The following is a 24,771-nucleotide window of genomic DNA, read 5'->3' as shown; positions in this document are numbered from 1 at the left end:
ACCCATTATATCCCCCACCGAGGAACCTGGCCCCAAAATATATAACAAGTCGTACATTTTCAAGAATTTGTGTGCAGTTGTAGATTACAAATATCTGCCGGAGATTGGTAACATCAATTTAAACCATATAGACTGACCTTCACAGTTTCATCCTTCGAAATGATCGTCACTCTGGTTTAGGTGTAGCGCTCGTGCCTGCAGTGGGGTGAGGGGGTATCGGGTCCATACCATAGAAACATAGGAAAAATAGGGGCAGGAGGAGGCCATTCAGCCCTTCGAGCCTGCTCTGCCATTCATCACGATCATGGCTGATCATCCAATTCAATAGCCTCATCCTGCTTTCTCCCCATAGCCTTTGATCCCCTTCGCCCGAAGTGTTATATCTCACTGCTTCTTGAAAATGTTTTGGACTCAACTACGTACTTCCTGTGGTAATGAATTCCACAGGCTCACCACTCTGTGGGTGAAGAAACTTCTCTCTGTCTGAAATAGTCTACCCCGTACCCTCAGACTGCGACCCCTGGTTCTGGACCCACCCACTATTGGGAACATCCTTCCTGCATCCATCAGTCCTGTTCGGTTCTCTGAGAACCCCCCCATATTCTTCTGAACTCCAGCGAATGTTTAGGTTTCTGCATTGCTGGAGAGTAAAGGAGACAAAAGTTCTGCTTCTCCACAAAACACCTTTATTTCTTTGATCCAACCTCACACATAAATCTCCACCAACCAATAGTGCCACCTGTCACCCCTTCATATATCAGTGACTTCTATTGGATAATTGACATATTTAATAGTATTTAATTGGAAGGTCTACAATCCAAACCGATTCAATTTCTCCTCGTTCATCAGTCCTGCCATCCCCGGAATCAGTCTGGTAAACCTTCGCTGCACTCCCTCGAGAGCAAGAACATCCTTCCTCAGAGAAGGAGACCAAAACTGCACACAATACTCCAGGTGTGGCCTCACCAAGGCCCTGAATAATTGCAACAAGACACCCAAATCCTTCTGCACTGAATGGCCTCCCATACTTTTGGAAATGTTTCTAAATTGATTCACCGGATGTGGGCATTGCTGGCCCAGTCTTAATTCTCCTTCCCTGTTTGAGCTTGCACAGTGTGTGATACCTCTCTCTCTCTCTCTCTCCACAGACCGACTCCCACAAAAGGAAAGGGATGGAAGGATGGACATCAGCAATATTGCTCAGCGCATCAATCTGGAACTGAAGTCACTTCAGCCTCTCCCGTGCCAGGATACGTGGAACAGAACGTCTCAGCAAGCTTCCTCCGCTCCCTCGCCAACACAGGTACCCGGGGAAACCTTGCCAGGGTTGAACAGATCCCTGTTGGTCCCAAAGGACAGACCATAAGACTATGGAGCAGAAGTAGGCCACTCGGCCCATTGATTCTGCTCCGAACCCTGGAGAAGATATTAAAGAGAAAATTCACAATGAACCCAAGGGGTTGTACCTATCAGGAGTGCATGGCGGTCATCTCACCATCGGTGCCCAGACCTTCAGCTGCCTGGCGCCCAAGCTCTGGAATTTCGACCCTAAACCTGCACAGTAGCACTGGCATCAGAGTGTGTCGACAAGGGGCTTTTCACAGTAATGTCATTGCAATGTTAATGTAAGCCTACTTCTGACACTAATAAGATTATTATTACTTCATTTTCTCCTTCTAAGACCCTTCTTAAAGCCTACGTCTTAGACCATGTTTTTTAAAATTAAAAAAATAATAATCTTTATTAGTGTCACAAGCAGGCTTACATTAACACTGACGTGGCGATGCCGGCGTTGGACTGGGGTGAGCACAGTAAGAAGTCTTACAACACCAGGTTAAAGTCCAACAGGTTTGTTTCAAACACTAGCTTTCGGATCACTGCTCCTTCCTCAGGTGAATGAAGAGGTCTGTTCCAGAAACATTTATATAGACAAATTCAAAGAATCAAGACAATGCTTAGAATGCGAAAATTTGCAGGTAATTAAGTCTTTACAGATCCAGAGATAGGGGTAACCCCAGGTTAAAGAGGTGTGAATTGTCTCAAGCCAGTTGGTAGGATTTCACAAGCCCAGGCCAGATGGTGGGGGGTGAATGTAATGCGACATGAATCCCAGGTCCCGGTTCAGGCCGCACTCACGTGTGTGGAACTTGGCTATAAGTTTCTGCTCAGCGATTCTGCGTTGTCGTGCGTCCTGAAGGCCGCCTTGGAGAACGCTTACCCGGAGATCAGAGGCTGAATGCCCTTGACTGCTGAAGTGTTCCCCGACTGGAAGGGAACATTCCTGCCTGGTGATTGTCGCGCGATGTCCGTTCATTCGTTGTCGCAGCGTCTGCATGGTCTCACCAATGTACCACGCTTCGGGACATCCTTTCCTGCACCGTATGAGGCAGACAACGTTGGTCGAGCCTCACGAGTATGTACCGCGTACCTGGTGGGTGGTGTTCTCACATGTAATGGTGGTATCCATGTTGATGATCTGGCACGTCTTGCAGAGATTGCCATGGCAGGGTTATGTGGTGTCGTGGGCGCTGTTCTGAAGGCTGGGTAGTTTGCTGTAAACAATGGTTTGTTTGAGGTTGCGCGGTTGTTTGAAGGCAAGTAGTACCTCTTCATTCATCTGAGGAAGGAGCTGCGCTCCGAAAGCTAGTGTTTGAAACAAACCTGTTGGACTTTAACCTGGTGTTGTAAGACTTCTTACTGTACATTAACACTGCAGTGACGTTACTGTGAAAAGCCCCTAGTCGCCACATTCCGGCGCCTGTTCAGTTACACTGAGGGAGAATTCAGAATGTCCAATTCACCTAACAGCACGTCTTTCGAGACTTGTGGGAGGAAACCGGAGCACCCGGAGGAAACCCACGCAGACACGGGGAGAACGTGCAGACTCCACACGGACAATGACCCAAGCTGGGAATCGAACCTGGGACCCTGGCACCGTGACGCAACAGTGCTAACCACTGTGTTACCGTGCCACCTCGGTTTTACCAGCTGTCCTGTTATTCCCTTGTGTGCCTCAGCATCCGGTAATGCTTGGGATGATTTGCTTGGTTAAATGTGCTGTGTGTTGCAAGGTTCCCTTCGTGATCTTGATGTCTAAAACTGATTGATGGAAAAGTTGTTCTTTTCGCTTGACCTGCTGTTGTGTATGTGGCGCGACTCGACCGCCTGCCAGCACAAGCTCGTTCACTATTCTTTCAGTTCCTTTGGGTGACAGGATGAAAACTATTGAGGATTTTCTCTCTTGCTCCCCCTTTTGTTTGTGTAACAGGCAGGCTGGGCGTGTAATACGTGTACCTACATAAACAAACCCACCCGGCCAGGATGTGAGATGTGCAGCAGCCCCCGACCACCAGAATACTCTGTGCCCCAGGATTATAAACCCGACGATGAGGAAATGTGTCGCATCTTACAGGAGAAGGAGGCAATGCGGAGATATCAACAGGTACGGTCAAACGACTCTGTTGCAGTTATCCCGGGGTAATTGGCAGCAGCTGCTCCTGGAGTTACTTATGTTCAAAATGTTGGTTGCGCATCCCAGCCGAATGGGAGGTGTGCTTTACCCAGCATCCATAGCGCCAGAGATGCCACTCTATCCCTGGGATCGAACCATGCTAGCATTCAGTCCTGGAGGTGGAGAGGTTTGGTAGTGGGTAGTTGGAGTTGAGGGCACAATCAGATCAACCATGATCTTATTGACTGGCAAGCCAGGCTCGAGGGACTGAGTGGCCTGCTCCTAATTTGTATGTTTAGATTTGGATTTGTTTATTGTCACGTGTACCGAGGTACAGTGAAAAGTATTCTGCGGACAGTGCAGACACATTGTTCCAAAAAAAACATAGGACACACATAAATGCACATTGTAAATACATAGACACAGACATCGGGTGAAGCATACAGAGTATAGTACTGCTCAGTAGAGAAGATGTGTGAAGAGATCAGTTCAGTCTATTAGAGGGTCGTTTAGGAGTCTGGTAACCGCGGGGAAGAAACTGTTTTTGAGTCTGTTCGTGCGTGTTCTCAGACTTCTGTATCTCCTGCCCGATGGAAGAAGTTGGAAGAGTGAACCCGGGTGGGAGGGGTCTTTGTTTATGCTGCCCGCTTTCCCCAGTTAGTGGGAGGTGTAGATGGAGTCAATGGATGGGAGACGGTTTTGTGTGAAGGACTGGGCAGTGTTCACGACTCTCTGTAGATTCTTACAGTCTTGGGCCGAGCAGTTGCCATACCAGGCTGTGATGCAGCCAGATAGGATGATTTCTATGGTTTGTCTGTAAAAGTTGGTAAGGGTTAATGTGGACATGCCGAATTTCCTTAGTTTCCTGAGGCAAAATAGGGGCTGTTGTGCTTTCTTGGTCATAGTGTCGACGTGAGTGGACCAGGACAGATTGTTGGTGATGTGCTCCCCGAGGAATTTGAAGCTGTCAACCATCTCCACCTCGCACCATTGATGCAGACAGGGGTGTGTACGATACTTTGCTTCCTGAAGTCAATGACCAGCTCTTTAGTTTTGCTGGCATTGAGGGAGAGATTATTGACATAATGCCACTCCACTAGGTTCTGTATCTCCCTCCTGTATTCTGACTTGTCGTTGTTCGAGATCTGACCCACTATGATCATATCATCAGCAAAGTTGTAGATGGAGTTGGAGCCAAATTTTGCCACACAGTCCTGTGTGTGAGTGTATGTGTATATAGGGAGTATACTAGGGGGCTAAATACGCAGCCTTACGGGGTGGCGGTATTGAGGGCTGTCGTGGAGGAGGCGTTGTTGTTTATTCTTACTGATTGAGGTCTATGAGTCAGGGAGGTGAGGATCCAGTTGCAGAGGGAGGAGCCAAGTCCTAGGTTTTGGAGCATTGATATGACCTTGGCTGGGATTATGGTGTTGAAGGTGGAGCTGTTGTCAGTGAATCGAAGTGTGACGTAGGAGTCCTTGTTGTCGAGATTTTGCGTGGTATTGGTAAGTGAAGTTAAAGGAAACCCAAAGATGTTTTATAAATCTCAATTGATACTTTTTGTCTGTTTTCACAAGAGTTGCAGTGTTGCAGACACTTGTAGTTCAGGAGGACGGGTGTGAAACATTGAATGGCATAAAATAGTGAGGGAGAAAACATTCAGGAGGCTAGTACATTTGAAAGTGGATAAATCACAAGGCCTGGACAAAATGCATCCCAGGCTACAGATATTAACACACAAACAAGGCTCTGTTCTTTACAGGCAGAAAGAACAGGTGCACACATTGCACCGTTTCAGTTAAACAAAATAAGTGAAGGTCATTCACTGATTTATTCCAATCAGAGTGTTTGGCAGCTATCTGTCTAATGCAATCTCGCAAGACATTGCAATGTGAATTCTGCCTGTTGTGGGCGGGATCACTTTCTGGCAAGTCTCACTCTGACATGCGTTCCTGAGATCTAACCGAGGTGTGGGATGTCAAAGTCAAAAATCTAAAAGGGCGACAATACAAGGTACAGTGACTGAGGGGAGCTCAGTGAATAGGCCCAGTAATAACAAAAGGAATAAAACTGGATATGTTAAGATTCAAAACAGAGGTAAAAAAAACCATCATAAGTGTACTTTACCTGAATGCTCGTAGTATTCGGAATAAAGTTAATGAGTTAATGGCACAAATCATCGTAAAGACTATGATTTAGTGGCCATTACTGAAACATGGTTAAAGGATGGTCACGACTGGGAGTTAAATATCCGAGGGTATCAAACTATTCGGAAGGACAGAGTGGATGGTAAGGGAGGTGGTGTAGCTCTGTTATTTAAGGATGACATCCGGGCAATAGTAAGGGATGACATCGGTGCTATGGAGGATAAGGTTGAATCCATTTGGGTGGAAATCAGGAATAGTAAGGCGAAAAAGTCACTGATAGGAGTAGTCTATCGGCCACCAAATAGTAACGTTATGGTGGGGCAGGCAATAAACAAAGAAATAACTGATGCATGTAGAAATGGTACAGCAGTTATCATGGGGGATTTTAATCTACATGTCGATTGGTTTAACCAGGTCGGTCAAGGCAACCTTGAGGAGGAGTTTATAGAATGTATCCGCGATAGTTTCCTAGAACAGTATGTAATGGAACCTACGAGGGAACAAGCGGTCCTAGATCTTGTCCTGTGTAATGAGACAGGATTGATTCATGATCTCATAGTTAGGGATCCTCTCGGAAGGAGCGATCACAATATGGTGGAATTTAAAATACAGATGGAGGATGAGAAAGTAAAATCAAATACTAGTGTTTTGTGTTTAAACAAAGGAGATTACAAGGGGACGAGAGAAGAACTAGCTAAGGTAGACTGGGAGCAAAGACTTTATGGTGGAATAGTTGAGGAACAGTGGAGAACCTGCCAAGCGATTTTTCACAGTGCTCAGCAAAGGTTTATACCAACAAAAAGGAAGGACGGTAGAAAGAGGGAAAATCGACCGTGGATATCTAAGGAAATAAGGGAGAGTATCAAATTGAAGGAAAAAGCATATAAAGTGGCAAAGATTGCTGGGAGATTAGAGGACTGGAAATCTTTAGGGGGCAACAGAAAGCTACGAAAGGTATAAAGAAGAGTAAGATGGATTATGAGAGTAAACTTGCTCAGAATATAAAAGCAGACAGTAAAAGTTTTTACAAATATCTAAAACAAAAAAGAGTGGCTAAGGTAAATATTGGTCCTTTAGAGGATGAGAAGGGAGTTTTAATAATGGGAAATGAGGAAATGGCTGAGGAACTGAACAGATTTTTTGGGTCGGTCTTCACAGTGGAAGACACAAATAACATGCCAGCGACTGATAGAAATGAGGCTATGACAGGTGAGGACCTTGAGAGGATTGTTATCACTAAGGAGGGAGTGATGGGCAAGCTAATGGGGCTAAAGGTAGACAAGTCTCGTGGCCCTGATGGAATGCATCCCAGAGTGCTAAAAGAGATGGCTAGGGAAATTGCAGATGCACTAGTGATAATTTACCGAAATTCACTAGACTCTGGGGTGGTCCCGGTGGATTGGAAATTAGCAAACGTGACACCACTGTTTAAAAAAGGAGGTAGGCAGAAAGCAGGAAATTATAGGCCAGTGAGCTTAACTTCAGTAGTAGGGAAGATGCTGGAATTTATCATCAAGGAAGAAATAGCGAGGCATCTGGATAGAAATTGTCCCATTGGGCAGACGCAGCATGGGTTCATGAAGGGCAGGTCATGCCTAACTAATTTAGTGGAATTTTTTGAGGACATTACCAGTGCAGTAGATAACGGGGAGCCGATGGATGTGGTATATCTGGATTTCCAGAAAGCCTTTGACAAGGTGCCACACAAAAGGTTGCTGCCATAAGATAAAGATGCATGGCATTAAGGATAAAGTAGTAGCATGGATAGAGGATTGGTTAATTAATAGAAAGCAAAGAGTGGGGATTAATGGGTGTTTCTCTGGTTGGCAATCAGTAGCTAGTGGTGTCCCTCAGGGATCCGTGTTGGGCCCACAATTGTTCACAATTTACATAGATGATTTGGAGTTGGGGACCAAGGGCAATGTGTCCAAGTTTGCAGATGACACTAAGATGAGTGGTAAAGCGAAAAGTGAAGAGGATACTGGAAGTCTACAGAGGGATTTGGAGAGGTTAAGTGAATAGGCTAGGGTCTGGCAGATGGAATACAATGTTGACAAATGTGAGGTTATCCACTTTGGTAGGAATAACAGCAAACGGGATTATTACTTAAACGATAAAATATTAAAGCATGCCGCTGTGCAGAGAGACTTGGGTGTGCTAGTGCATGAATCACAGAAAGTTGGTTTACAGGGGCAACAGGTGATTAAGAAGGCAAATGGAATTTTGTCCTTCATTGCTAGAGGGATGGAGTTTAAGACTAGGGAGGTTATGCTGCAATTGTATAAGATGTTAGTGAGGCCACACCTGGAGTATTGTGTTCAGTTTTGGTCTCCTTACTTGAGAAAGAACCTACTGGCACTGGAGGGTGTGCAGAGGAGATTCACTAGGTTAATCCCAGAGCTGAAGGGGTTGGATTATGAGGCGAGGTTGAGTAGACTGGGACTGTACTCGTTGGAATTTAGAAGGATCTTTAGGGGATCTTATAGAAACATTTAAAATTATGAAGGGAATAGATAGGATAGATGCGGGCAGGTTGTTTCCACTGGCGGGTGAAAGCAGAACTAGGGGACAAAGCCTCAAAATAAGGGGAAGTAGATTTAGGATGGAGTTTAGGAGGAACTTCTTCACCCAAAGGGTTGTGAATCTATGGAATTCCTTGCCCAGTGAAGCAGTTGAGGCTCCTTCATTACATGTTTTTAAGGTAAAGGTAGATAGTTTTTTGAAGAATAAAGGGATTAAGGGTTATGGTGTTCGGGCCGGAAAGTGGAGCTGAGTCCACAAAAGATCAGCCATGATCTCATTGAATGGCGGAGCAGGCTCGAGGGGCCAGATGGCCGACTCCAGCTCCTAGTTCTTATGTTCTTATGTAACCGAGGTGTGCGATCTAACCGAGGTGTGGGATCTAACCGAGGTGTGGGATCTAACCGAGGTGTGGGATCTAACCGAGGTGTGGGATCTAACCGAGGTGTGGGATCTAACCGAGGCGTGGGATCTAACCGAGGTGTGGGATCTAACCGAGGTGTGGGATCTAACCGAGGTGTGGGATCTAACCGAGGTGTGGGATCTAACCGAGGTGTGGGATCTAACCGAGGTGTGGGATCTAACCGAGGCGTGGGATCTAACCGAGGTGTGGGATCTAACCGAGGCGTGGGATCTAACCGAGGTGTGGGATCTAACCCCCTCACTTTGGAGACCTCGGGCTAGTGCTGTGCAACGCTGGTATCCACAAACGCGGACCAGACGGAACGACACTCGTACGGGTCTCCTGGGCGATTGGAGGCCCCCAGGTCTATGCCCTCTGGGCAGGGTGGCACCCTGGCACTGCTGGTGCCAACTGGGTACCCAGGCACTGTCTGCCTGGCACCCTGACACTGCCAGCTGACTGGGGCACTCCCAGACTGGTGCTGCCAAGGTGCCAAGCTGACATGTTTTGGGTGGTGGTGATTGGGCCGGGGCGGTGCCCTGCCTGGGCGCGGGAAGATGTGGTATGGTGAGGAGAGGGCAAGCGGAACTCCTCAGTACAGAAAACGGGACTAAATGGGTCCTCGGCTGCACATTCCCCACTGAGCCCCCCGATATACCCGTATGGGCGTTAGTTAGCGGAGTGTTTCTTGGTGCTCTGAGCGCTACGGCACTCTGTCCCCATTCGGATAAATGGTGCCCCTATTTTATAGAAGTCTTTTCTATTTCTTATATGTATATATTTACGAGAATTAAAACCTCTTATTTGAAAAAGTACTTGGGTCTTACCTTTTTGTCATTTTTAATGGGAGGAGTGTCGCTGCTCCTTGGGTTGAAATGGGAGAGTATTGTTGGAATGCCAGCTTCTCATATTGGACACACGCACATACACATACATACATACATACACATACATACATACACATACATACATACACATACATACATACACATACATACATACACATACATACATACACATACATATATACACATACATACATACACACACACATACATACATACATACATACATACACACGCACGCACATACACACACACGTAAATATATTCACTCTCACTTCTCTCTCACCTCTTTCTCACACACACACAGTCACCTCTCTCCCTTTCTCTCTCTCTCACACACACACCTCCCTCATTCATGCACACACACACTCCCCTCTCCCTCACACACACACCCCTCCCTCATTCGTGCACACACACACTCCCCTCTCTCTCACACACACACCCCTCCCTCATTCATGCACACACACACTCTCCTATCTCTCTCTCTCACACACACACACCTCCCTCATTCATGCACACACACACTCCCCTCTCACACACACACCTCCCTCATTCGTGCACACACACACTCCCCTCTCACACACACACTCCCCTCTCTCTCACACACACACAAACCCCTCCCTCATTCATGCACACACACACTCCCTCTCTCTCACACACACACCTCCCTCATTCGTGCACACACACACTCCCCTCTCTCTCTCACACACACACACCTCCCTCATTCATGCACACACACACTCCCCTCTCTCTCTCACACACACACACCTCCCTCATTCGTGCACACACACACTCCCCTCTCTCTCACACACACACCTCCCTCATTCGTGCACACACACACTCCCCTCTCTCTCACACACACACACCTCCCTCATTCATGCACACACACTCTCCTATCTCTCTCTCTCACACACACACACCTCCCTCATTCATGCACACACACACTCCCCTCTCACACACACACCTCCCTCATTCATGCACACACACACTCCCCTCTCACACACACACCTCCCTCATTCGTGCACACACACACTCCCCTCTCTCTCACACACACACCCCTCCCTCATTCATGCACACACACACTCCCCTCTCTCTCTCACACACACACACCCCTCATTCATGCACACACACACTCCCCTCTCACACACACACCTCCCTCATTCGTGCACACACACACTCCCCTCTCACACACACACCTCCCTCATTCATGCACACACACACTCCCCTCTCACACACACACCTCCCTCATTCGTGCACACACACACTCCCCTCTCTCTCACACACACACCCCTCCCTCATTCATGCACACACACACTCCCCTCTCTCTCACACACACACACCCCTCATTCATGCACACACACACTCCCCTCTCTCTCACACACCTCCCTCATTCGTGCACACACACACTCCCCTCTCTCTCACACACCCCTCCCTCATTCATGCACACACACACTCCCTCTCACACACAACACCTCCCTCATTCAGGCACACACAACAACTCCCTCTCTCTCTCACACACACACCTCCCTCATTCATGCACACACACACTCCCTCTCTCTCACACACACACCTCCCTCATTCATGCACACACACACTCCCCTCTCTCTCTCACACACACACACCCTCCCTCATTCGTGCACACACGCACTCCCTCTCTCTCTCACACACACACCCTCCCTCATTCATGCACGCACACACTCCCCTCTCACACACACACCCCTCCCTCATTCATGCACACACACACTCCCCTCTCTCTCTCACACACACACACCTCCCTCATTCATGCACACACACACTCCCCTCTCTCACACACACACCCCTCCCTCATTCGTGCACACACACACTCCCCTCTCTCTCTCACACACACACACCTCCCTCATTCGTGCACACACACTCCCCTCTCTCTCACACACACCCCTCCCTCATTCGTGCACACACACTCCCCTCTCTCTCACACACACACCTCCCTCATTCATGCACACACACACTCCCCTCTCTCTCTCTCACACACACACACACCTCCCTCATTCATGCACACACACACTCCCCTCTCTCTCTCTCACACACACACACACACCTCCCTCATTCATGCACACACACACTCCCCTCTCTCTCTCTCACACACACACCCCTCCCTCATTCGTGCACACACACACTCCCCTCTCTCTCACACACACACCTCCCTCATTCGTGCACACACACACTCTCCTCTCTCTCTCTCTCACACACACACCCCTCCCTCATTCGTGCACACACACACTCCCCTCTCTCTCACACACACCTCCCTCATTCATGCACACACACACTCCCCTCTCTCCCCCTCACACACACACCCCTCCCTCATTCGTGCACACACACACTCCCCTCTCTCTCACACACACACCCCTCCCTCATTCGTGCACACACACACTCCCCTCTCTCTCTCTCTCACACACACACCTCCCTCATTCATGCACACACACACTCCCCTCTCACACACACACCTCCCTCATTCGTGCACACACACACTCCCCTCTCTCTCTCTCTCTCACACACACACCTCCCTCATTCATGCACACACACACTCCCCTCTCACACACACACCTCCCTCATTCATGCACGCACACACTCCCCTCTCTCTCACACACACACACCTCCCTCATTCATGCACACACACACTCTCCTCTCTCTTTCTCTCACACACACACCTCCCTCATTCGTGCACACACACACTCCCCTCTCTCTCTCACACACGCACACCTCCCTCATTCATGCACACACACACTCCCCTCTCTCTCACACACACACACCTCCTTCATTCATGCACACACACACTCCCCTCTCTCTCACACACACACACCTCCCTCATTCATGCACACACACACTCCCCTCTCTCTCACACACACACACCTCCCTCATTCATGCACACACACACTCCCTCTCTCTCTCACACACACACCCTCCCTCATTCATGCACACACACACTCCCCTCTCTCTCTCACACACACACCTCCCTCATTCATGCACACACACACTCCCCTCTCTCTCTCACACACACACACCTCCCTCATTCATGCACACACACACTCCCCTCTCTCTCACACACACACCTCCCTCATTCGTGCACACACACACTCCCCTCTCACTCTCACACACACACACCTCCCTGATTCGTGCACACACACACTCCCCTCTCTCTCACACACACACACACACCTCCCTCATTCATGCACACACACACTCCCCTCTCTCTCACACACACACCTCCCTGATTCGTGCACACCCACCCTCCCAGGCAGCGCGTTCCAGACCCTCACCCCGCCTCTCCCACCCTCCCAGGCAGTACGTTCCAGACCCTCATCCCGCCTCTCCCACCCTCCCAAGCAGTGTGTTCCAGACCCTCATCCCGCCTCTACCACCCTCCCAGGCAGCGCATTCCAGACCCTCACCCCGCCTCTCCCACCCTCCCAGGCAGTGCATTCCAGACCGTCACCACCCTCTGGGTAAAAACGATTTTCCCCAAATCCACCCTAAACATCCCCTCACCTGAACTAGTGTCCCCATCGTAACTGACCCTTCAACTAAGGGGAACAGGGGCAGCACGGTGGCCTAGTGGTTAGCACAACCGCCTCACGGCGCTGAGGTCCCAGGTTCGATCCCGGCTCTGGGTCACTGTCCGTGTGGAGTTTGCACATTCTCCCCGTGTCTGCGTGGGTTTCGCCCCCACAACCCAAAAGTGTGCAGAGTAGGTGGATTGGCCACGCTAAATTGCCCCTTAATTGGAAAAAAATAATTGGGTAATCTAAATTTATAAAAAAAAAAGAAGAAAAAAAAAACTAAGGGGAACAGCTGCTCCCTATCCACCCTGTCCATGTCCCTCGTAATCCTGTACACCTCCATCAGGTCACCCCTCAGTCTTCTCTGCTGACTACAACCCAAGCCTATCCAACCTCTCCTCATAACTGAAATGCTCCATCCCAATCACATGTACAATCACATCCTCCCTATAATGTGCTGACCAGAATTGCACACAGTGCTCCAGCTGTGGCCTCACCAAAGTTCTCCACAGCTCCATCATGACCTTCCTGCTTTTGTAATCTAGGCCCTGATTGATAAAAGCGAGTGTCCCATCTGCCTTTTTCACCTCCCTATTAACCTGCCCTTCTGCCTTCAGAGATCTGTGGACAAACTCGCCAAGGTCCCTTTGTTCCTCGGAACTTCCCAGTGTCAGGCCATTCATTGAATACTTCCTTGTCAAACCTCACTGTTAACCAACCAGCCAATCCGCAGACTTACTGATCCGACCCCCCACATTGTCATCTATGTTCTGGGGCTGGTTTAGCACACTGGGCTAAATAGCTGGCTTTGAAAGCAGACCAAGGCAGGCCAGCAGCACGGCTCAATTCCCGTACCAGCCTCCCCGAATAGGCGCCGGAATGTGGCGACTAGGGGCTTTTCACAGTAACTTCATTGAAGCCTACTCGTGACAATAAGCGATTTTCATCTTTTTCATTTTCAAATGACGAATATTAAGGGACCCAGCAGTGATCTCTGTGGTACCCCACTGGACACTGGCTTCCAGTCACTAAAGCAGCCGTCTATCATCACCCTCTGCCTCCTACAACTAAGCCAATTATGAATCCACCTGATCAAGTTACCCTGTATCCCATTTGCCTTCTTTATAAATCTCCATGTGGGACCTCGTCAAAGGCTTTGCTGAAATCCATGTAAACTACATCGACTACACTACCCTCATCTACCCACCTGGTCACATCCTCAAAAAATTCAATGAAATTTGTTAGGCATAACCTCCCTCTGACAAGCCACGCTGACTATTCCTGATCAAACCCGTGCCTCTCCAAGTGGAGATGGATTCTCTCCTTTAGAATCTTTTCCAGTAGTTTCCCCACTCACTGGCCTGTAGTCCCCTGGCTTATCTCTACAGCCTTTCTTAAATAGTGGGACCACATTAGCTGCTCTCCAGTCCTCTGGCACCTCCCCCATAGCCAGAGAGGAATTAAACATTTGGGTCAGAGCCCCGGCAATCTCCTCCCTCGCCTCCGCCAGCACCTGGGGCACAATTCATCCGGACCTGGAGACTTGCCTGACACCCCCGGTGCCAATTTGCTCAATAACCTCACAGTCTCTCTCTCCCCGAGTTCCATACCCACATCCTCATTCTCTTGGGTGAAGACAGATGTGAAATATTCATTCAACACCCCACCAATGTCCCCTGGCTCCACACACAAATTTCCCCCTTGGTCCCCTAATGGGCCTACTCTCTCCCTGTTTATCCTCTTCCCATTGACATGCTGAGAGAATATCTTGGGATTTTCCCTACTTTTACCAGCCAGAGAAAGTCATACCCCTCTTTTCTCTCCAAAATTGCTTCCAAAAGCTCCATCCTGCACTTCCTTTACCGAACTAATGCCTCCCCTGATTTGCTGACTTGCAAATAGTCTCTCTTTTCCTTCTCAAGATATCATGAATATCTCGGGTCATCCGTGATTCTCAGGACTTGTTACTCCTTCCCATCGCCACAAAGGGAACAGATTGAGCTTGTGTTCTCCTATTTCCTTTTTGAATCCCCCCCCCCCCCCCCCCCCCCCCACACCCCACATATAGGGCTGGTTTAGCACACTGGGCTAAATCGCTGGCTTTGAAAGCAGGCCAAGGCAGGCCAGCAGCACGGTTCAATTCCCGTTCCAGCCTCCCCGAGCAGGCGCCGGAATGTGGCGACTAGGGGCTTTTCACAGCAACTTTATTTGAAGCCTACTTGTGACAATAAGCGGTTTTCATTTCATAACTTTCCCAGTCTACCGTGGCCAAATTCTGCCTCATTTCACTGAAATCCACTCTTCCTCCAATCTTTTCTTTGCAGATTGTCCATTTCTTTGTCCATAACCAGCTTAATCCAGCACACAGTTGCCTCTCACGCACACTCGCCTCTCACACACACTCGCCTCTCACACACACACTCGCCTCTCCCGCACACACTCACATCTCACGCACACACCCTCGCCTCTCTCACATACTCACTTGCTTCCATCGTGCACACTCCCCTCTCTCATGCACACACACACTCCTCCGTCGTGCACACACACTCCCCTCTGTCGCACACGCATTCCCCTCTCTCCCACACTCGCCTCTCTCACGCACACACACTCCCCTCTCACACACACACGCACTCCCCTCTCTCCCACACTCCCCCCTCTCACGCCCACACACTCCCCTCTCTCACGCACACACACTCCCCTCTCTCACACACACACTCCCCTCTCTCCCACACTCCCCTCTCTCACGCACATACGCACTCCCCTCTCTCCCACACTCCCCCCTCTCACGCCCACACACTCCCCTCTCTCATGCACACACACTCCCCTCTCTCACGCACACACACTCCCCTCTCACACACACATGCACTCCCCTCTCTCCCACACTCCCCTCTCTCACGCACATACGCACTCCCCTCTCTCCCACACTCCCCTCTGTCACACACATACACACTCCCCTCTCCCCCACACTCCCCTCTCTCACGCACACACACTCCCCTCTCTCGCACACGCACTCCCCTTTCTCCCACACTCCCCACTCTCACGCACACACACTCCTCTCTCACGCACACACACTCCTCTCTCACGCACACACACTCCCCTCTCTCACACACACACTCCCCTCTCTCACGCACACACACTCCCCTCTCTCACACACATACGCACTCCCCTCTCTCCCACACTCCCCTCTCTCGCACACGCACTCCCCTCTCTCCCACACTCCCCTCTCTCACACACACACACTCCCCTCTCTCGCACACGCATTCCCCTCTCTCCCACACTCGCCTCTCTCACGCACACACACTCCCCTCTCACACACACATGCACTCCCCTCTCTCCCACACTCCCCTCTCTCACGCACATACGCACTCCCCTCTCTCCCACACTCCCCTCTGTCACACACATACACACTCCCCTCTCCCCCACACTCCCCTCTCTCACGCACACACACTCCCCTCTCTCGCACACGCACTCCCCTTTCTCCCACACTCCCCCCTCTCACGCACACACACTCCTCTCTCACGCACACACACTCCCCTCTCTCACACACACACTCCCCTCTCTCACGCACACACACTCCCCTCTCTCACACACATACGCACTCCCCTCTCTCACACACATACGCACTCCCCTCTCTCCCACACTCCCCTCTCTCGCACACGCACTCCCCTCTCTCCCACACTCCCCTCTCTCACACACACACACTCCCCTCTCTCGCACATGTACTCCCCTCTCTCCCACACTCCCCTCTCTCACGCACACACACTCCCCTCTCTCGCACATGTACTCCCCTCTCTCCCACACTCCCCTCTCTCACGCACACACACTCTCCTCTCACACGCACACACACGCGACTGCTTTGCCCTGCTCCGCGGCCTGCCTTTCTTCCACTCTGAAGCTTTCTTTCCCTCCCTCCTCCCTCTACGGGCCCACTAGGGGCTGGTTTAGCTCACTGGGGCTAAATCGCTGGCTTTTAAAGCAGGCCAGAGGCACGGTTCGATTCCTGTACCAGCCTCCCCGGACAGGCGCCGGAATGTGGCGACTAGGGGCTTTTCACAGTAACTTCATTGAAGCCTACTCGTGACAAGCAATTTTCATTTATTTTTCATTCCACTTGCCTTCTCCTGCTCTGAGGTTCGTTTGCCCTCGCTCCCTCTCTGAGGCCTCCTTTCCCCCAGTCCGAGGATCCTCTCCTGCCCCCAATCCCACCCTCGGGCCGCTTTTCCTGCCGAGCCACCACTCTCCTCGTTACTTTGATGTCCGTGCTCGTCCTGTGGTGAAAATTTGGGTTTGCCGCTGGTTACAGCTCGTCCAGTCAGAAAACGGCTCCTGCAGAAGCCAGCCTCTGGTTGGACAAGCAGCTTTGTAATAGTTTCAAATGTCATCTCAGCGGGACTTCCCGGGAAAATCTGGCCTCGACTGCTTACCCTGGCTTCCTGGGAAAGTCTGGCCTCGACAGCTCATCCTGGCTTCCTGGGAAAGTCTGGCCTCGACAGCTTACCCTGGCTTCCCGGGAAAGTCTGGGAATGTCTGGCCTTGACTGCTTACCCTGGCTTCCCGGGAAAGTCTGGGAATGTCTGGCCTCGACAGCTTACCCTGGCTTCCCGGGAAAGTCTGGGAATGTCTGGCCTTGACTGGTTACCCTGGCTTCCCGGGAAAGTCTGGGAATGTCTGGCCTCGACTGCTTACCCTGCCTTCCCGGGAACGTCTGGCCTCGACTGCTCATCCTGGCTTCCCGGGAAAGTCTGGCCTCGACTGCTTACCCTGGCATCCCGGGAAAGTCTGGGAATGTCTGGCCTCGACTGCTTACCCTGGCTTCCTGGGAGAGTCTGGACTCGACTGCTCATCCTGGCTTCCCGGGAAAGTCTGGCCTCTACTGCTTACCCTGGCATCCCGGGAAAGTCTGGGAATGTCTGGCCTCGACAGCTTACCCTGGCTTCCCGGGAAAGTCTGGGAATGTCTGGCCCCGACTGCTTACCCTGGCTTCCCGGGAAAGTCTGGGAATGTCTGGCCCCGACTACTTACCCTGGCTTCCCGGGAAAGTCTGGGAATGTCTGGCCTCGACTGCTTACCCTGGCTTCCCAGGAAAGTCTGGCCTCGACTGCTTACCCTGGCTTCCCGGGAAAGTCTGGGAATGTCTGGCCTCGACTGCTTACCCTGACTTCCCGGGAATGTCTGGGAATGTCTGGCCTCAACTGCTTACCCTGGCTTCCCGGGAAAGTCTGGGAATGTCTGGCCTCGACTGCTTACCCTGGCTTCCCGGGAAAGTCTGGGAATGTCTGGCCTCGACTGCTTACCCTGGCTTCCCGGGAAAGTCTGGCCTCGACTGCTTACCCTGGCATCCCGGGAAAGTCTGGGAATGTCTGGCCTCGACTGCTTACCCTGGCATCCCGGGAAAGTCTGGGAATGTCTGGCCCCGACTGCTTACCCTGGCTTCCTGGGAAAGTCTGGGAATGTCTGGCCCCGACTGCTTACCCTGGCTTCCTGGGAGAGTCTGGGAATGTCTGGCCTCGACTGCTTACCCTGGCATCCCAGGAAAGTCTGGCCTCTACTGCTCATCCTGGCTTCCCGGGAAAGTCTGGCCCCGACTGCTTACCCTGGCTTCCCGGGAAAGTCTGGCCTCGACTGCTTACCCTGGCTTCCCGGGAAAGTCTGGCCTACCTGGCCTCCGTTTCCATGGAATGGTTGAATTGTGGGGGACAGTAAGGGTACGAGACCTCAGCAGATTCTGTGTGTACGCTATGAAGTTACAGTCTGGACATTACACGTACTCTTTTGCTCACTGCCACATTCGAAGCCCCACATCTGGCCATTGCAGAATTGAATGATATGAAGTATGAACTTAGCCACATAGCTATCCTGTATCCAAACTGGCTTTACACTGAGGAGCAGAGCCACACGATGTGAACACGTCCGGGGGAGTTGACCTCAACCCTGGAGCTCTCGACACTTTTACGTGAAGCGTATTGATTTCCAGTGTCTGGCCGAGCAGATTCATTCTTCTCTCCTTTCTGTTTTTTTGAATCACAGGAAAAAGGAAGAAGAGAAGAATGTTTACCCACAGGCCACGCACACAGATTGGCCCTGGCAGAGGCTGAGAAGCTGCCACCCTCTGACTGACTCTGCTCCCCTTCCCTGCCCATCGGAGGCTGCATCAAGGGGTGATGGTGAGCTGGAGCTCACAGCGGAACTTCTCACAGGCACAGATACTACGATGGCAAAGATCCCCCCCCCCCTCCCCAACACAGTACAAACACCCGGCTGTCTGCAGAGCCCAGCATGGGCCCCTGATCGATGCAGCAGACTCTACACTGTCTCCTGTCACAGCAAAAGATATCACACATGTATATGATCTGGGAGTGTGCACAGGCACACTGGTAGCTGCTATGTTTTATTTTCTGACCACGCTAATTTTTAATTGTCGCAAGTGTTCACATACTGATTGTAAAGTTACGGCTGTAGAAAGTATAAGCGAGCAAGAATTATTTTGTTACTTCTTATTGCCAACAAATTAAAATTAAAACACTTTTCTCCAGAGATGGAGTGCAATCATCGATTTTTATCTTTTTAACGCAACATATGTTACTGGTCTCTGGACAGGCAGAACATTAGCGCATTCTCGCTCGGGGATCCCTCTCAACCCCCGGTGAGCCGTCTGTCTGACTGCTGTGCGAGCCCTGCACTGTCCGAGGGTCAGTACTGAGGGAGTGCTGCACTGTCAGAGGGTCAGTACTGAGGGAGCGCCGCACTGTCCGAGGGTCAGTACTGAGGGGGTGCCGCACTGTCAGAGGGTCAGTACTGAGGGAGTGCCGCACTGTCAGAGGGTCAGTACTGAGGGACTGCCGCACTGTCAGAGGGTCAGTACTGAGGGAATGCCGCACTGTCAGAGGGTCAGTACTGAGGGAGTGCTGCACTGTCAGAGGGTCAGTACTGAGGGAGTGCTGCACTGTCAGAGGGTCAGTACTGAGGGAGTGCCGCACTGTCAGAGGGTCAGTACTGAGGGAGTCCTGCACTGTCAGAGGGTCAGTACTGAGGGAGTGCCGCACTGTCAGAGGGTCAGCACTGAGGGAGTGCCGCACTGTCAGAGGGTCAGTACTGAGGGAGTGCCGCATTGTCAGTGGGTCAGTGCTGAGGGAGTGCCGCACTGTCAGAGGGTCAGTACTGAGGGAGTGCTGCACTGTCAGAGGGTCAGTACTGAGGGAGTGCTGCACTGTCAGAGGGTCAGTACTGAGGGAGTGCGGCACTGTCAGAGGGTCAGTACTGAGGGAGTGCCGCACTGTCAGAGGGTCAGTACTGAGGGAGTGCTGCACTGTCAGAGGGTCAGTATTGAGGGAGTGCCGCACTGTCAGAGGGTCAGTACTGAGGGAGTGCCGCACTGTCAGAGGGTCAGTACTGAGGGAGTGCCGCATTGTCAGAGGGTCAGTACTGACACTGTGTGTGAGGTCCCTCAGGTGCTCATAAAATATCACATGGGGCTATTTGAAAGAAATGCATGGGTGTTTTCTCTTTGCGTAAACAATGTTTGTCCCTTAGTCAGTGTTAATATTTTTACTAAGTCATTATCGGATTGCTGTTTGTATAAGTTTGCTGTGCACATATTGGTTGCTGCCTGTCGACAGTGTTGTTATGAGCCAGGGTTTAGAGAACCCCAAAGTGTATCATTGAGTTCACGTGACCCACAACTTTTAATAGATTGTGATATGGGGAGCACATGGACCACTCTACAGGTGTGGGACAGCAGAAATGGAAAAGTATTTTTAAAAACAAAACAATGTTTATTCTACGAACCAGCAGAGGGCAGCAGAGCAGAGCTACTGATCAGCTGTTCTGGGGAAATTTGCATACGTGCAGTGCGGTCAGCCTAAGTTGAAGGTGAACCTGCGAAGAAGACCCAAGGAGTTTGAGTAAAGGCAAGCAACCAGCAGAGGGCAGCAGAGCAGAGCTACTGATCAGCTGTTCTGGGGAAATTTGCATACGTGCAGTGCGGTCAGCCTAAGTTGAAGGTGAACCTGCGAAGAAGACCCAAGGAGTTTGAGTAAAGGCAAGCAACCAGCAGAGCAGAGCTACTGATCAGCTGTTCTGGGGAAATTTGCATACGTGCAGTGCGGTCAGCCTAAGTTGAAGGTGAACCTGCGAAGAAGACCCAAGGAGTTTGAGTAAAGGCAAGCAACCAGCAGAGGGCAGCAGAGCAGAGCTACTGATCAGCTGTTCTGGGGAAATTTGCATACGTGCAGTGCGGTCAGCCTAAGTTGAAGGTGAACCTGCGAAGAAGGCCCAAGGAGTTTGAGTAAAGGCAAGCAACCAGCAGAGGGCAGCAGAGCAGACCTACTGATCAGCTGTTCTGGGGAAATTTGCATACGTGCAGTGCGGTCAGCCTAAGTTGAAGGTGGTTTGTGGAGGGGCTGTTGGCAAGTGACAGTTAAACCCGAAACACTTTGTGAGTGTTTCCCACCCTACCTCCTCCTCGAACCAACCCCCCCACCCCACGGTGGTTGGGAAGCGGGAGCAGGGGCCTGTCGTGAAGGTGAGTGAGTGCCTTTAAATTTGCTTACCTTTCAGCGGGATCAGGGTTTGAGGTAATATCAGGTAAGCTCTTCCTTTCTTTTTCTTTTTCTTGTTTTTTTTTAATCTAGGGGGGATGTCAGGGAAGGCAGTACAATGCTCCTCCTGCAGAATGTTTGAGGTGAGGGACGCCGTCAGTGTCCCTGCTGATTTCATCTGTGGGAAGTGCACCCAACTCCAGCTCCTCAAAAACCGTGTTAGGGACCTGGAGCTTGAGCTGGATGAACTTCGGATCATTCGGGAGGCAGAGGGGGTCATAGATAGGAGCTTCAGGGAAGTAGTTACACCAAAGGCTGGAGATAGATGGGTAACTGTAAGAGGGACTGGGAAGAAGCAGTCAGTGCAGGGACCCCCTGCGGTCGTTCCCCTGAGTAACAAGTATACCGTTTTGGATACTTGTGGGGGGGACGACTTACCAGGGGTAAGCCATGGGGTACGGGCCTCTGGCACGGAGTCTGTCCCTGTTGCTCAGAAGGGAAGGGGGGAAAGGAGTAGAACATTAGTAATTGGGGACTCAATAGTCAGGGGCACAGATAGGAGATTTTGTGGGAGCGAGAGAGACTCACGTTTGGTATGTTGCCTCCCAGGTGCAAGGGTACGTGATGTCTCGGATCGTGTTTTCCGGGTCCTTAAGGGGGAGGGGGAGCAGCCCCAAGTCGTAGTCCACATTGGCACTAACGACATAGGTAGGAAAGGGGACAAGGATGTCAGGCAGGCCTTTAGGGAGCTAGGATGGAAGCTCAGAGCGAGAACAAACAGAGTTGTTATCTCTGGGTTGTTGCCCGTGCCACGTGATAGTGAGATGAGGAATAGGGAGAGAGAGCAATTAAACACGTGGCTACAGGGATGGTGCAGGCGGGAGGGATTCAGATTTCTGGATAACTGGGGCTCTTTCTGGGGAAGGTGGGACCTTCCCTGAGACCAGGATGGTCTACATCTGAACCTGAGGGGCACCAATATCCTGGGGGGGAGATTTGTTAGTACTCTTTGGGGGGGTTTAAACTAATTCAGCAGGGGCATGGGAACCTGGATTGTAGTTTTGGGGTGCGAGAGATTGAGAGTAGAGAGGTCAGGAGCACAGTTTTGACTTCGCAGGAGGGCGGCAGTGTTCAGGTCTGTGGTTTGAAGTGTGTCTATTTCAATGCCAGGAGTATACGAAATAAGGTAGGGGAACTGGCAGCATGGGTTGGTACCTGGGACTTCGATGTTGTGGCCATTTCAGAGACATGGATAGAGCAGGGACAGGAATGGTTGTTGCAGGTTCCGGGGTTTAGGTGCTTTAGTAAGGTCAGAGAAGGGGGCAAAAGAGGGGGAGGTGTGGCGCTGCTAGTCAAGGACAGTATTACGGTGGTAGAAAGGATGCAAGATGGGGACTCTTCTTCCGAGGTAGTATGGGCTGAGGTTAGAAACAGGAAAGGAGAGGTCACCCTGTTGGGAGTTTTCTATAGGCCACCTAATAGTTCTAGAGATGTAGAGGAAAGGATGGCGAAGATGATTCTGGAAAAGAGCGAAAGTAACAGGGTAGTTGTTATGGGAGACTTTAACTTTCCTAATATTGACTGGAAAAGATATAGTTCGAGTACATTGGATGGGTCGTTCTTTGTACAATGTGTGCAGGAGGGTTTTCTGACACAATATGTTGACAGGCCAACAAGAGGTGAGGCCACTTTGGATTTGGTTTTGGGTAATGAACCAGGCCAGGTGTTAGATCTGGAGGTAGGTGAACACTTTGGAGACAGTGACCACAATTCGGTGACCTTTACGTTAGTGATGGAAAGGGATAAGTATACCCCGCAGAGCAAGAGTTATAGCTGGGGGAAGGGCAATTATGATGCCATTAGACATGACTTATGATGTGTTGGTTGGAGAAGTAGGCTGCAAGGGTTGGGCACACTGGATATGTGGAGCTTGTTCAAGGAACAGCTATTGCATGTTCTTGATAAGTACGTACCAGTCAGGCAGGGAGGAAGGGGTCGAGCGAGGGAACCGTGGTTTACCAAAGAAGTGGAATCTCTTGTTAAGAGGAAGAAGGAGGCCTATGTGAAGATGAGGCGTGAAGTTTCAGTTGGGGCGCTTGATAGTTACAAGGAAGCGAGGAAGGATCTAAAGAGAGAGCTGAGACGAGCAAGGAGGGGACATGAGAAGTCTTTGGCAGGTAGGATCAAGGAAAACCCAAAAGCTTTCTATAGGTATGTCAGGAATAAAAGAATGACTAGGGTAAGAGTAGGGCCAGTCAAGGACAGTGGTGGGAAGTTGTGTGTGGAGGCTGAGGAGATAAGCGAGATACTAAATGAATACTTTTCGTCAGTATTCACTCAAGAAAAAGATAATATTGTGGAGGAGAATGCTGAGACCCAGGCTATTAGAATAGATGGCATTGAGGTGCGTAGGGAAGAAGTGTTGGCAATTCTGGACAAGGTGAAAATAGATAAGTCCCCGGGGCCGGATGGGATTTATCCTAGGATTCTCTGGGAAGCCAGGGAAGAGATTGCTGAGCCTTTGGCTTTGATTTTTAGGTCATCATTGGCTACAGGAATAGTGCCAGAGGACTGGAGGATAGCAAATGTGGTCCCTTTGTTCAAGAAGGGGAGTAGAGATAACCCCGGTAACTATAGGCCGGTGAGCCTAACGTCTGTGGTGGGTAAAGTCTTGGAGAGGATTATAAAAGATACGATTTATAATCATCTAGATAGGAATAATATGATTAGGGATAGTCAGCATGGTTTTGTGAAGGGTAGGTCATGCCTCACAAACCTTATCGAGTTCTTTGAGAAGGTGACTGAACAGGTAGACGAGGGTAGAGCAGTTGATGTGGTGTATATGGATTTCAGTAAAGCGTTTGATAAGGTTCCCCACGGTCGGCTATTGCAGAAAATACGGAGGCTGGGGATTGAGGGTGATTTAGAGATGTGGATCAGAAATTGGCTAGTTGAAAGAAGACAGAGAGTGGTAGTTGATGGGAAATGTTCAGAATGGAGTTCAGTTACGAGTGGCGTACCACAAGGATCTGTTCTGGGGCCGTTGCTGTTTGTCATTTTTATAAATGACCTAGAGGAGGGCGCAGAAGGATGGGTGAGTAAATTTGCAGACGACACTAAAGTCGGTGGAGTTGTAGACAGTGCGGAAGGATGTTGCAGGTTACAGAGGGACATAGATAAGCTGCAGAGCTGGGCTGAGAGGTGGCAAATGGAGTTTAATGTGGAGAAGTGTGAGGTGATTCACTTTGGAAAGAATAACAGGAATGCGGAATATTTGGCTAATGGTAAAATTCTTGGTAGTGTGGATGAGCAGAGGGATCTCGGTGTCCATG

At 50.4% G+C, this 24,771-nt stretch overlaps 1 protein-coding gene across 1 annotated transcript in view; it reads left to right on the top strand.

Moving 5' to 3' along the window:
- Positions 1-24,771, top strand: part of shrprbck1r (sharpin and rbck1 related) — a 96,288-nt gene that overhangs the window by 31,256 nt on the left and 40,261 nt on the right. Inside the window, exons 6-7 of the mRNA XM_038796479.1 lie at positions 1,081-1,303; positions 3,269-3,442. Coding sequence (XP_038652407.1) covers positions 1,081-1,303; positions 3,269-3,442 — 397 coding nt within the window. The remainder of the gene's footprint in view (positions 1-1,080; positions 1,304-3,268; positions 3,443-24,771) is intronic.

This window comes from Scyliorhinus canicula, chromosome 5 (genome assembly GCF_902713615.1).
Source record: "Scyliorhinus canicula chromosome 5, sScyCan1.1, whole genome shotgun sequence".
NCBI lineage: Eukaryota > Metazoa > Chordata > Chondrichthyes > Carcharhiniformes > Scyliorhinidae > Scyliorhinus > Scyliorhinus canicula.
The sequence above is the reverse complement of the archived record's forward strand: the minus strand, read 5'-3'. Positions and strand labels throughout refer to the sequence as shown.